General features: G+C 40.8%; 1 protein-coding gene across 3 annotated transcripts in view; it reads right to left on the reverse strand.

Moving 5' to 3' along the window:
* CALU (calumenin) overlaps positions 1-12,777 on the reverse strand; it is a 34,087-nt gene that overhangs the window by 15,860 nt on the left and 5,450 nt on the right. For all 3 annotated transcript variants that reach the window (XM_003484023.4, XM_003134705.6, XM_021079308.1), the window contains exon 2: positions 5,030-5,261. In XM_003484023.4, the coding sequence (XP_003484071.1) occupies positions 5,030-5,250 (221 nt within the window). In that variant the 5' untranslated portion in view covers positions 5,251-5,261. The remainder of the gene's footprint in view (positions 1-5,029; positions 5,262-12,777) is intronic.

The raw sequence follows: 12,777 nt of genomic DNA on the forward strand, positions 1-12,777 counted from the left end.
CAATTTCTGGGTAAATAATCATAACCACTGACTTGGTTTTCTAGAAATTCAAAAACTTAAACGAGACTTTAAAATATTCAGCTGTGTTTTTTTAAAAAAACCAAAACACCTTTCTTAAAAATATAAACATATCAAAAACAGTTCCTGGGGTTCCCGTTGTAGCACAGCAGAAACGAATCCAACTAGGAACTATGAGGTGCGGGTTTGATCCTTGGCCTCACTCAGTGGGTTGAGGATCCGGCATTGCCGTGAGCTGTGGTATCGGTTGCAGATGCAGCTCGGATCCTGAGCTGCTGTGGCTGTGGCATAGGCCAGGAGCTATAGCTCCACTTCAACCCCTAGCCTGGGAAACTCCATGTGCCACACGTGTGATCCTAAAAAAGACAAAAGACAACCCCCCCCCAAAAAAAAACCAAAAACCAGTTCCAGGATCACTTATACATAAAGTCAAGTTTACTTTTTTAAAACCCCAAAACAGGTACACCAAGACATAAGCATGCTTATTCTAAAAAATAGCTAGCAGTTTATTATACACTATGTTGAACTGGATTTTTACATATAACCACAAGAACAGAGAGCTGTGAAGAAGTACTGTGATGAGAATGTACATCCCTGATTATGAGAATGTTAATAAGCTGAGAGTTAGGATGCAGATGATAAAGCAGAACTACAAAGCCAAAGAATCACTGTATTTCACCCTTTATGAGCTTCTTTCTTCTAGATTTGTCATCTTGATGACGTTTAAGGATTTGTTTAAGAATTTCAAAATATGTGCATGATATGAAAACTCCTGTTTAAAGATGTAATCACCTACTTATAGAAGCTAAGACAGCCTATGTGAAGTCATAAGAACTTTAAATCAAAACTTCCAATGGAAGTGAAATCTTAGCATACTCCTATGCTCTATTATTTACAGGACTGAAAAAGACTGTCATTTGATAGCAAATAATGTCTCTTCCCAGTTTGTTTACCTCACAAATACAACATTGGAAAGTGATTAGAATCAGAATACAAGTGACACAAACTCATCTTGATATTGATATAGTGTTAGCCATGATTGTCGATTACTTAAATCCTATAATTAGCAAGCATTTTCTTTCAAAGAAGGTATAATCTTAGAGCTTTTGCTCTAAAAGAAGTCACCTCTTAAATATTTTCCTTGGGAGTTCCTGTTGTGGCTCAGCAGGTTAAGAACCCGACTAGTATTCATGAGGATGAGGGTTTGATCCCTGGCCTCACTCAGTGGGTTAAGGATCTGGCATTCCTGCAAGCTTCGGTGTAGATCACAGATTCGGCTCGGACCTGGAATCTGGTGTTGCTGTGGCTGCGGTGTAGGCCAGCAGCTGCAGCTCCAATTCAACCCCTATCCTAGTAACTTCCACATGCTGCAGGTGTGGTCCTAAAAAAAAAAGAAAGAAAAATATTTTCCTCTATCTACATGGACACAGGACAAAAACTGTTTTGCAACTTTAACCCTGTAGAATTTTAACAATTATTAATAAATTGAGTTTTAGTAGTGCCCAAAACATCTGCATTATCTATACTGGAATTCAGTTTGTGTTCAAAGGTAGTGGCTACCAAAAGTGCCCCTATACCATTAAAAAAAAAAAGGGCAAGGTATCAGAACCCCTCCTATTACCCAAAGAAAATTTTAAATTATTATAAATAGCTTAAAGAGAAGGATCACTCAGATAAAAAAGGCATATGACTGCTCAAGATGGGCTTTTCCTAATTAGGTTGGCTGAATGCCATTCTATTTATTCCAAAAGAAATATCCCTAAGGGCTTAATTCAGAGGTTAACAAACCTTTTCTGAAAAAGGACAGATAAGCAACATTTTTGACTTTGTGGGCCACATATTTTAAGAACAACAACACCCCCCCACACACACACACAACCATTTAAAAATAAAAAAGCCATCCTTATCTTGCTGGCTATCCAGCAGCAGGCAACTGTCAAAGCACACTGGACGTGGGCACGTCCTATTTTAGGCATGAAGCTCTGAACACCAGTCTTTAAAAACCTGTGTAAGTTTATGAAGCTAATGGTGTTGTAGTTCCATGACACTGGAGAACCCTACAGATGCAGTCATGATGCCACTAAGTAAGCAATTTACTCCAAGATAGACACAAGGCACTTAGTGGACCTGATGTTAATTTTTAAGAGGTAACATGTGCCTCTCCATTTCAAAAGGTGCGTAAAGCAAATCCTTTGGCTTTTTAAGAACTTGGGCCAATAAAGGGGCTCCACAAAGGTTCAAAATATTCCAGAAATGTTCAGCATGTGAAATTTTATATATATATATATACATATGTGTGCATTTTCCCTTAGTTAGATGGCCAAAGGGCCTATGACCCAAAAAGGGATGATGAACTGCTCTGGGTCATTTCTATGGCAGATATATCAAAGGTGGAAATTTCATTATATTACAGACCACCACCTCAAAATAAATAAACCATCATTAAAAAAAAATAAATCATCACTGGGAGACACATAAATGAAAATTAAACATATTTATGCTTTTTGGGGGTGGGATGGGGTTGAGAATACACTCACAAGAAAAAACATTCTAGGAGGTCCTGCTGGGGCACAGTGGGTTAAGAATCCAAATGCACTGGCTATGGAGGTGTGCGTTAGATCCCTGGCCCAGGAACTTCCATATGCTGCAGGTATGGCCATTTAAAAACAACAAGGAGTTCTTTTCGTGGCTCAGCCATTTACAAACCCAACTAGGATCCATGAGGACGAGGTTTCGATCCTGGCCTCACTCAGTGAGTTAAGGAACCAGAGTTGCCACGAGCTGTGGTGTGGGCCGCAGATGCAGCTAGGATCTGGCGTTGCTGTGGCTGTGGTATAGGCCGGCAGCTGTAGCTCCGATTGGACCCCTAGCCTAGGAACCTCCACTTGTCTCAGGTGTAGCCCTAAAAAGCAAAGCCAGGAAGAATAAAAAGAAAAAAGAAAAACCCAAAATTGTTTTTAAGTGCTTCCTGTAGTCTTCTAGATATTATTACTAAGGAATTTAAAATAGTAGTGAATTTTTGCAGCTAGGGGTATAAACAAATCTTAACTCCTAATTATTGGCCTCCTAGGTAGATGGAGAAGAGGAGGAATCTGCTGTTCCCAACCTCTGGTGTAGAGCCACATACCAAACAATGTTTAGAAATGTCACCATGACTAAGTTAAAAGAAAGTTCACCTGGAATTCTTGCTTTCAACAGTACATCATCTTATCAACTGGGGCCATTTGCCAGTATCTCCAAAATTTGGGAGAAGCAAATAGTACTTTATTCACTCATACATCCCATGAAAACCAAGATTTTAACCATCTTCTTCTAATCAAATATGCTCATGTGTTGAACTTCTGATACTTACTGATGACAAAAAGGAACATTTTCTCTTTACTAAAGACTGCTAGCAGAGCTCTTGCTATACCTGCACACAGCAAGAACACCTTGACTGATTCCAAACCTCAGGGCCCTTCATCATTTAAAAGTAATTCTGCAAAGAGACAAGTGCGGACCAAAATACAGGCTGGACATGCGCATGATTATTAGGCAAGACGTGAAGACTGAGAACACCCTCATGCATCCCTACCCTCAGGCTGGAATGTTAGCAGAGTAATAAGATTAAAATTTTAAAAAGGGAGCATGGTCCCTCAAAGTTAGAAAAACAACCTAACAGAAGCCTAACTCTTTTGATCTATTTCTGTTTTCAAATTTGGTAGTTTCTCATTCTACATAGCAAAATCTTCTGATTATTTGTCAGTGTTTAAGAATAAAACATCCTGAAGTTACCAGATAATCCATTGAAGAAATATATTCTGAAGTACCACCCAAAGCAAACCTTGTAATGTCTTCTAATCATAGCACTATCCATGGATAAAATATTTTTGGAAATTCCTATGTAGTACAACTTTTCAGACAAATCTATTGAATGGAGTTCAGAAAGTTACACCAATGGTGCTCTCTGTGGAGAAAATGTTCACTAAATTAATCTGTATCTAAATTAATCTGTATCTCCTTAACAATCAAGGCTGTGAAAGAGCTTAAAAAAAAAAGACATTCTCAGATCCTCAGTTAGAAATAATCAACTGAAGGAGTTTCTGCTGTGGTACAATGGGTTAAGGATTCATCCAACTACAGCAGCTTGGGTCACTGCAGAGGCATGGGTTCAATCCCAGGCCTGGCGAAGTGGGTTAAGGATCCACGGCATAGGTAGCAGCTGTGGTGCAGGCAGCAGTTGTGGCTCAGATTTGACTGCTGGCCCAGGAACTTCCATATGCTGCAGGTGCAGCCAGGGGAGAAAAAAAAAAAAAAAAAAAGACTGCCATTAACAAAAAAAGAAGGAAGGAAGGAAAGGAAGAAAGCAAGAACTAACTAGAATTCTTCCAAATCAATTCTTTAGGCAAAAAGATGCCCACTAAGAGACACAGAATCTGACTAGGGCCCAGCTGCCACTGCAAGAGCAATGCATACTGTGACATTAACACAGTTACTTGCTACAACCTTCTAAAAGGCAAGGTTGGTTGGTTTGGTTTGGTTTTTAATTAAATATCTGAGAATGAAACCAAAGAGGGTGAAGGACATTCTCAGAAATCATAAACTCTACAGAAATTAGTCCAGGGATCTAATGTGCAGCTATTATCTACTCAAAGATTTGGCATGAGCAGTAATGAATAGGTCACAGATGGTTTTTAAAAATGAAAAGCAACAATGTTAAGACGACCCTCATGTAATGTTCTTTTGTGAGCAAGATGATGCAGTTTAAACTGAGTCCTACAGTATCTGGCACTTTTACGGATAAATGACTTTGCTTTGTAGAATGAGGTAAAAACTACTACTCAATGGAGAAGTGCAGGAAAATGAGCGCTTAATTAAATTTTAGTGGTAGCAATTCTGTGGTTAGCTTTCAACAGAGGTAGTTCAACATAGCTTTACTGAGTGACTGAAACAGAAGAGAAAAAAAAGAATGAACTGATTTATTAAAAAAATGTCACTGCCCTAACTAGACCCCTGAGAGCTGGTAGCTCACCCAAGTCTTTCCTTGCTCTCTTCTGGTGTCAGCTGGTCAAAGGTTTTTGCTTCTTCAGCACCCAAGAAGGCATCATGGTCATAATCAAAACTCTGAGCATCATTGTGAACCTTGTCACTGAGCTGAGGCTCATGGTGTACGCGGTCCTTCTTTTCCGTGGGCTTGCTCAAGGCAAAGGCTGTGCACAGGGACAGGCACATAAGAAAATGTCGCAGGTCCATGATAATCAGATCTGAAAAAAAGAAAGGTAGTTTATTCAACAGGCAATATGCTTATTAAATAAGAAATTAAAAGCTCGCATCCAAATTATTACCTTGATATTATCCCAAATATTATTACTTAATCCACAAAATAAGTATGGTAGAATACCAGGCATTCCAGTTTTACTCTGAGAAATCTTGACCGTTTCCCTTAATCTGATTGTAGGCTGACAAGGAATTATAGTTAAAACATCAACCTCGTCTCCCTTTAAAAATACTACAAAGTAGAATGTGAGTCCTTTCGCTCAGGTTCATAAGATTTAAAAGTGAAAGATCAATAATTAAATCCAGACCAACTGACTCCAAATATTTTACTTTTTGTACTGTACCAGTGGTCTGGTCTTCAAACCTGGCTGGTCATTGGAATCACCTAGGAAGCTTTATAAAACAAGTGTCCCCTAATGAATTAGAATTTCTGAGGTTGAATCCAAGCATTTGTAGTTTTAAATGGTTCCCAGGTGATTTTGATGATCATCAGATTGGGAACCAATGAAATACTTGGGCCGTTTCCCTACCTATGGCACCAAGTCATCTCCTATGTCCAGGCAGAACCTCAAGTCACCTTCAAAGATCGAACCACTGGAGTTCCCGTTGTGGCTCACTGGTTAACGAATCCGACTAGGAACCATGAGGTTTCGCATTCGATCCCTGGCCTTGCTCAGTGGGTTAAGAATCCGGCGTTGCCGTGAGCTGTGGTTGTAGGTCAAAGACGTGGCTCGGATCCTGCGTTGCTGCGTCTCTGGCGTAGGCCGGCGGCTACAGCTCCGATTTGACCCCTAGCCTGGGAACCTCCATGTGCCACAAGTGCGGCCCTAGGTAAGGCAAAAAGACAAAAACAAACAAACAAACAAACCAAACAAAACAAAAAATCGAACCACTGAGATGGATAACAATTGCCTTATTCTGTATGCTTGCATTTCCCAAACACCCAGGTATAAGAAGCACCTGGAGTACTGTTCAAAGTATAAATTCCCCGGCCCTACTCCATACCTTCAGAAACCCTGCACGCACAGGCGATTCCAAAGAACAAGCACAAAACTGGAACACTTTCTTGAAAACAGTGACCAAAAATTGCAGAGAAGCTGAAGGATAGCCATTTAGCACTTTTCTTTTTTGGGCGCACCCACGGCATATAGAAGTTCCCAGGCCAGGGATCAAATCCAAGGTGCAGCTGAGACCCATGCTACAGCTGCAACCACACCAGATCCTTAACCCCTGCACAGCCCCAGAGACAACACTTGATCCTTAACCCAGTGCGCCACAGCTGCAACTCTCTCTTTAGCACTTCTGACAGATAACCCACAGGACTGTACAGAGAGGTTAAGGTTTTAGAGAAAAACTGTAAAATTAAAAATCAAGGGGGAAAGACTTTCCCAGGTTTTCACATTTTAACTAATCCTTTATCAGTAGAACATAGATTCTGAATGCTCTCCTTGTGGTGAGAATAAGCTTTAATAATTTTACATTATCATTTACTCATTTCCTTTTATGACCACTGGCTCCCTTACTGGATGGGGAGGTGGTTTACTGGGCATGAGGCTTGCTGTAGGTTGAGCTGCATCCCCCTAAAAGATATGCTAAAGTCCTAATCCCTGGTATCTATAAATGTGATCTTATTTGTAAATAAAATCTTTGCAGATGTCATCAAGTAGCATGGGCTCTAATTCAATGAACTGATTTCCTTATAAAAGCAAGGAAATTTGGACACAGACACACAGAGTAGAGAATGCCACATGATGAAAGAGGCAAAGACTGCAGAGATCATCTATAAGCCAAAGAATGTCGATGATTGCTGGCAAGCACCAGAAGCTAGGAAGAGGCAAGGAAGGATACTTCCCTAGAGCCTTCAGAAAGAACAGGGACTACTGACATTTGAATTCTGACTGCTAGCCTCTAGAACTGTGAAAGAATAGATCTCTGTCCTTTCAAGCCATCTGTTTATGGTTATCTGTTACAGGAGCTAGGTTATCTGTTACTAGGAAACTAATACAAGGCTACAGCACAGAGGGGAAATGCATCACATGAAAATTAAATGCATCACTCTCGCCTAACCTGTAGATTAAAACAGCCACAGGCTTCACACCTTCCCCAGGATGTCATCAGTGGAACTATCTAGTCTAAGGCTCTTATTTTACATACCATTTTTTTAAATTATAAAAATTCTTCAGCATAGCTTCTAAGTCAGTGATTCTCAATCCAGATTGCCTAGATGCATCCTGGGAGTTTTTAATAAATGACCACTGAACCCCATCCCTAACCACAAATAAGATTCAAAAGGCAGCCAGGTTGAGAATCACTATTCTAAGCAAACCCTCAAATAGCTGTAGTAGTATCTTAAGAAATGTGCCCTGAAAGTATATGTAATATAAAGAAACTGCATGTATCCGATCCTGCCTCAAAGTTTTGGGAATTAGAACAAAGAGAGTGATTGTGTCAAGTGATGAAGAAATCAAATATGCCAATAAATTAACCATATTTCAAAGTATCCATCATCTTGTAACCCCCAAATGTAACTAAAAAGTTACACTGTATTTGCTTGCATTTAATAAACGAAAAAATGCTCTAGCACAGCTAATGGTGAGCATGTTATATAGATTTCTTCTAAGTGGAAGGAAAGCAAGTAGTGGATCATGTTGAATCTTAACAGAACTTAGCTGATGATACAAAGGCACAACCCGAGGCCTTCATGAACAACTTTTAGGCTATAAAAGGGCATAAAAGGGCACTATATGTGACTGACGAGAAAACAGCTAAGTGGTGAGGTCCTGAAACGGCAGCGTAGGATACATCAATAGAGAGTAAGAAAATATTCTATAGTAAATAGGACTGTGCCAATTAGACAAACAGAAATGTTAGCAAAGGAGATAGTGGGAGGCAGTCACTCCCCACATGCCTCAAAACAACAACAAAAAATGGTAATTTTGCTGGAGTTCCCGCTGTGGCACAATGGGATTGGTGGAATCTTGGGAGTGCTGAGACACAGATTCCATCTCCGGCTGGCACAGTGGGTCAAGGATCCCACGTGGCCACAGCTGTGGCTTAGGTGGCAACAGTGGCTCAGATCTGATTCCCTGACCCAGAAACTCCACATGCCCTCAGGGCAGCCAAAAAAGGAAAAAAAAAAAAAGGTAATTTTGCTGGACAATTGTTAAGACTAAAGAAAACCCACCAGAGGAAACAACATGACAGCAATCCAGTAACACCTATAGAAAGTTCTCCTGTGGTGCAATGGGTTAAGGTTCAGCATTGTTACTGAAGTGGCTTGGGTTCTAGCTGTGGAGTGGGTTTAATCCCAGGTCTGGGAATTTCATGCTGTGGGTGCAGCAAAAAAAAAAAAAAAAAAAAAAAAAAAAAAGGGAGTTCCTGTCGTGGTGCAGTGGTTAACGAATCCCGACTAAGAACCATGAGGTTTCAGGTTCGATCCCTGGCCTTGCTCAGTGGGTTAAAGGATCCAGCGTTGCCGTGAGCTGTGGTGTAGGTCGCAGATGCGGCTCGGATCCTGCATTGCTGTGGCTCTGGTGTAGGCCGGTGGCTACGGCTCCAATTCGACCCCTAGCCTGGGAACCTCCATATGCCGCAGGAGCGGCCCTAGAAAAGGCAAAAAAAAAAAGTGTTGCTGTGTGGCTCAGCTGTAATAAACCCTATTAGTAGGATCCATGAGGATGAGGGTTTGACCCCTGGCCTTGCTCAGTGGGTTAGGGGCCAGGCATTGCCCAGAGCTGTTGTGTAGGTTGAAGACACAGCTCAGATCCGGTGTTGCTGTGGCTCTGGTGTAGGCCAGCAGCTGCAGCTATGATTCAACTCCTAGCCTGGGAACTTCCACATGCCATGAGTGCAGCCCTAAAAAGACAAAACTAAAGTCCAAAAAACCAAAGAGAAAGGGGGAAGAAGGTGGTACTTTTCTTTTTTTGGGCCATGCCCGCAGCACGAAGAAGTTCCTGGGCCTGGGTTCAAACTCATGCCACAGCACCAACCCAAGCCACTGCAGTGACAACACCAAATTCTTAACCCACTGTGCCACATGAGAACTCCAGGTGGTACTTTTCTTAAGCTGCTCATCAATGTTCAAACTTGGCTATGCTTCTGAAAGTTTATCAGTGTTCTGTTTCATGATCTCACATCAAAATACCCAAATTTGTAAACAAAGATGCTTTGATACAGATGGTCAATGATGACAGTTTATAATGATTAAAAAAATGGGGAATGAACTAAACCAAAGAAGTGGTAAATACCTATTAAATCCATATTGTGGAATACTACACAGAGTCTGCAAAGAATGAAGTGGATCTATTCGCACTGAAACTGAGACGGTACCAAGATATATTAAGTGAACAAAAACAACAAAGCCGTAAAACAATGTCAAGATCTTATTTACATAAAAAGCAAAATCAAACAACCCCCCTGGGTTGTTTATATTTTTATAAAATATATATGCACAAAAATGATATAGAAGGATAAACACCTATTTATAAACAGTAATAACATCTAGGCTGAAGGGAAAAGAGATGGGAGTTGGGTGGTGAGGCTGGTGTGGAGTGAACTTTAATACTGTTTACTGCTGTGCTCCTTTCTGTAAATGAGCACACACTCATGTGTATCTTTTTGTCTGTATTACTTTTTAAACAATACTACAAAAATTATTTTCAATACTAGGTAGCAAAGCAAACATTTTTAAGTCATTTCCCAGATTGAAAAAAAGAGACCAAAGGAAAAACATATTTATTCTTAAGACACAAATCCTTTTTTTTTTTCTTTTTAGGGCTGCACCCATGGCATATTCCCAGTCTAGGAATCTAATAGATACAGCTGCCGGCCTACACCACAGCCACAGCCATGCCAGATCTGAGCTGAGTATTTGACCTACACCACAGCTCATGGCAACGCTGGATCTTTAACCCACTGAGCAAGGCAGGGCTCAAACCTGCAACCTCATGGTTACTAGTCCGATTCGTTTCCACTACACCACAATGGGAACTCCCACAAATCCTATTTTTAAAGTAAAACAATAACATCCAGCCTACCCTTCAATAACTGAACCAATCAATCAGGTCAGTGGAAGAGCAAAGAGAAAGACTTAATGGCTCTCTTAAACATCAGAGTGAGGGTGATTTTAACTTAGGGCAAAATGAAAATTCCTTTTTTTAGGGCTGCAACCGCAGCATATGGAGGTTCCCAGGCTAGGGGTTGATTCGAAGCTACAGCCGCCAGCCTACACTACAGCCACAGCCACATGGGATCTGAGCCTTGTCTGCAACCGACACAGCTCATAGCAATCAATGCCAGACCCTTAACCCACTGAGCAAAGCCAGGGACTGAACCTGCATCCTCATGGATACTAGTCAGATTCATTTTCCGCTGAGCCACAATGACTCCTGAAAATTCCATTTCAAACTACAAAGACAAATAAAATTCTTTAGAGATAAGGAATGAGTTTTATGTTGTCATTTTGTGTTATATCTAAATAATACCTGTTCAAGGCTTACAGAATCAAAAAAACATGAGTCACCGCAACAGATAATCTTCCTGATGCCTACTAACAATGGGACTTTAGGAAAATTTTATAAAGGACTAATTATATCCCCAGAATAATACACTAACAACTCTTGCATAACTCCCCAACAACTTTTGCTAACCTCATATATTATAATATGAATAAATGCCCACTAACACTATTAGGGCCTGGGAAGGATACTATATAAAGTTTTGATACTATGTAACATACAGAAATGTAGCAAATTGATTCACTGCCATTTAGAGGGAAAACTATATTTAAGTTTGAAGCTTAACATGTGGACACAATGATAGAAGAATTTCAGAGCAAAAGCCAAGTGATCCACTTCTATCATTTATCCATCTCTTTCTTTCCCCTCCCCAATTAAATCTTCAATCCTGTCCCTCTACAGCTTCCTCCATTCTGTCAATCAATACTTCTCTGGTCTTCACAGTCCAAAATCAATGTTTCTCAGACTACCATTCCTTCAAGCGTGCTCTTCCCTTTCCCTCACCCACCGTCTCTAGGAACGGCTGTCTCTGCTTCCTCACCACCTACTGTCACCCTGAAATCTAGGTTTCTACCTACCACCGATGAAACTGCCTAAAAGGCTCATTAAGGACCACCTGCTGGACAAAGCAATGGTCCTGCCTTCATCTCTCTGCACTGGGGAAAGAACAAATCTGCACTTTATGCCCACATACATCAACTCCTATTAGAAGCTTTAACAAAAGGCCTCTTGTTTTATGAACACAGATACTAAAAGAAGAGACTACCAAGTTTATCTAAATTCACATACAGACAAAAATGTCCAAGTAGAAACAAAGGATATCTCCCAAGAAAGAGAATATACAGTGTGGGGAAATGTGAAAAGTATAAAACAACTTCTTACACAAGGCATCTGAAGAACTACATTACATTAGTACAGTTATTTCTGAAGCATCTTTCTGTTTTCAAGTAAACTGAAACCAAACGATAGAAAGGGAAATGACCCTTCTCTTTCTCCATCATGAGAGCCACACATCAATGGACAAAAGAACATTAGGAAAACATGATATAGTATTTAAATGAAAGACTTGGTTGTATGAGTTTTTGGCACATGATCTAGGTGAGCCTGGCCAGATGTTCTGTCGGTTTTATTTTCCCTTTCAAGAATCAGCTCTTGGAGTTCCTTTGCGGCAAAGCGGACATGAATCTGACTAGGAACCATGAGGTTTCGGGTTCGATCCCTGGCCTCCCTCAGTAGGTTAAGGATCCAGTGTTGCCATGAGCTGTGGTGCAGGTTGCAGACGTGGTCCAGTCCTGCGTTGCTGTGGCTGTGGTGTAGGCCAGCAGCTGTAGCTCTGATGTGACTCCTAGCCCGGGAATCTCTATATGCCACAGGTGCAGCCCTAAAAAAGCAAAAAAAAAAAAAAAAAAAAAAGAAAGAAAGAAAAAAGAAGGAGATCTTGTCGTGGCTCAGTGGTTAACGAATCCGACTAGGAACCATGAGGTTTCGAGTTCAATCCCTGGTCTTGCTCAGTGGGTTAAGGATCCGGTGTTGCCATGAGCTGTGGTGTAGGTTGCAGATGCAGCTTGGATCCCGAGTTGCGGTGGCCCTGGCGCAGGCTTGGCATCTACAGCTCTGATTAGACCCCTAGCCTGGGAACCTCCATATGCCACGGGTGCGGCACTAGAAAAGGCAAAAAAAGAAAAAGAACAAAGAAAAGAATCAGGTCTTGGTTTTACTGATTTTTTCCTGTTTTTTTTTTTTTTTTTTTTTTTTTTTTTTTTTTTTTTAAATTCACATATTTATTTCTTTTCTTTTTAGGGCTGCACCTGTGGCAAATGGAAATTCCCAGGCTATGGGTCGAAGAGGAGCTACAGCCGCTGGCCACACTGGATCTGATGAGCATCTGCAACTTACACCACAGCTTGCGGCAACGATGGATCCTTAACCCACTAAGCAGATCCTTAACTTTCCTTAACCCACAGATTGAGGCCAGGGATTGAGCCCA

Source organism: Sus scrofa, chromosome 18, assembly GCF_000003025.6.
Source record: "Sus scrofa isolate TJ Tabasco breed Duroc chromosome 18, Sscrofa11.1, whole genome shotgun sequence".
NCBI classification, from domain to species: domain Eukaryota; kingdom Metazoa; phylum Chordata; class Mammalia; order Artiodactyla; family Suidae; genus Sus; species Sus scrofa.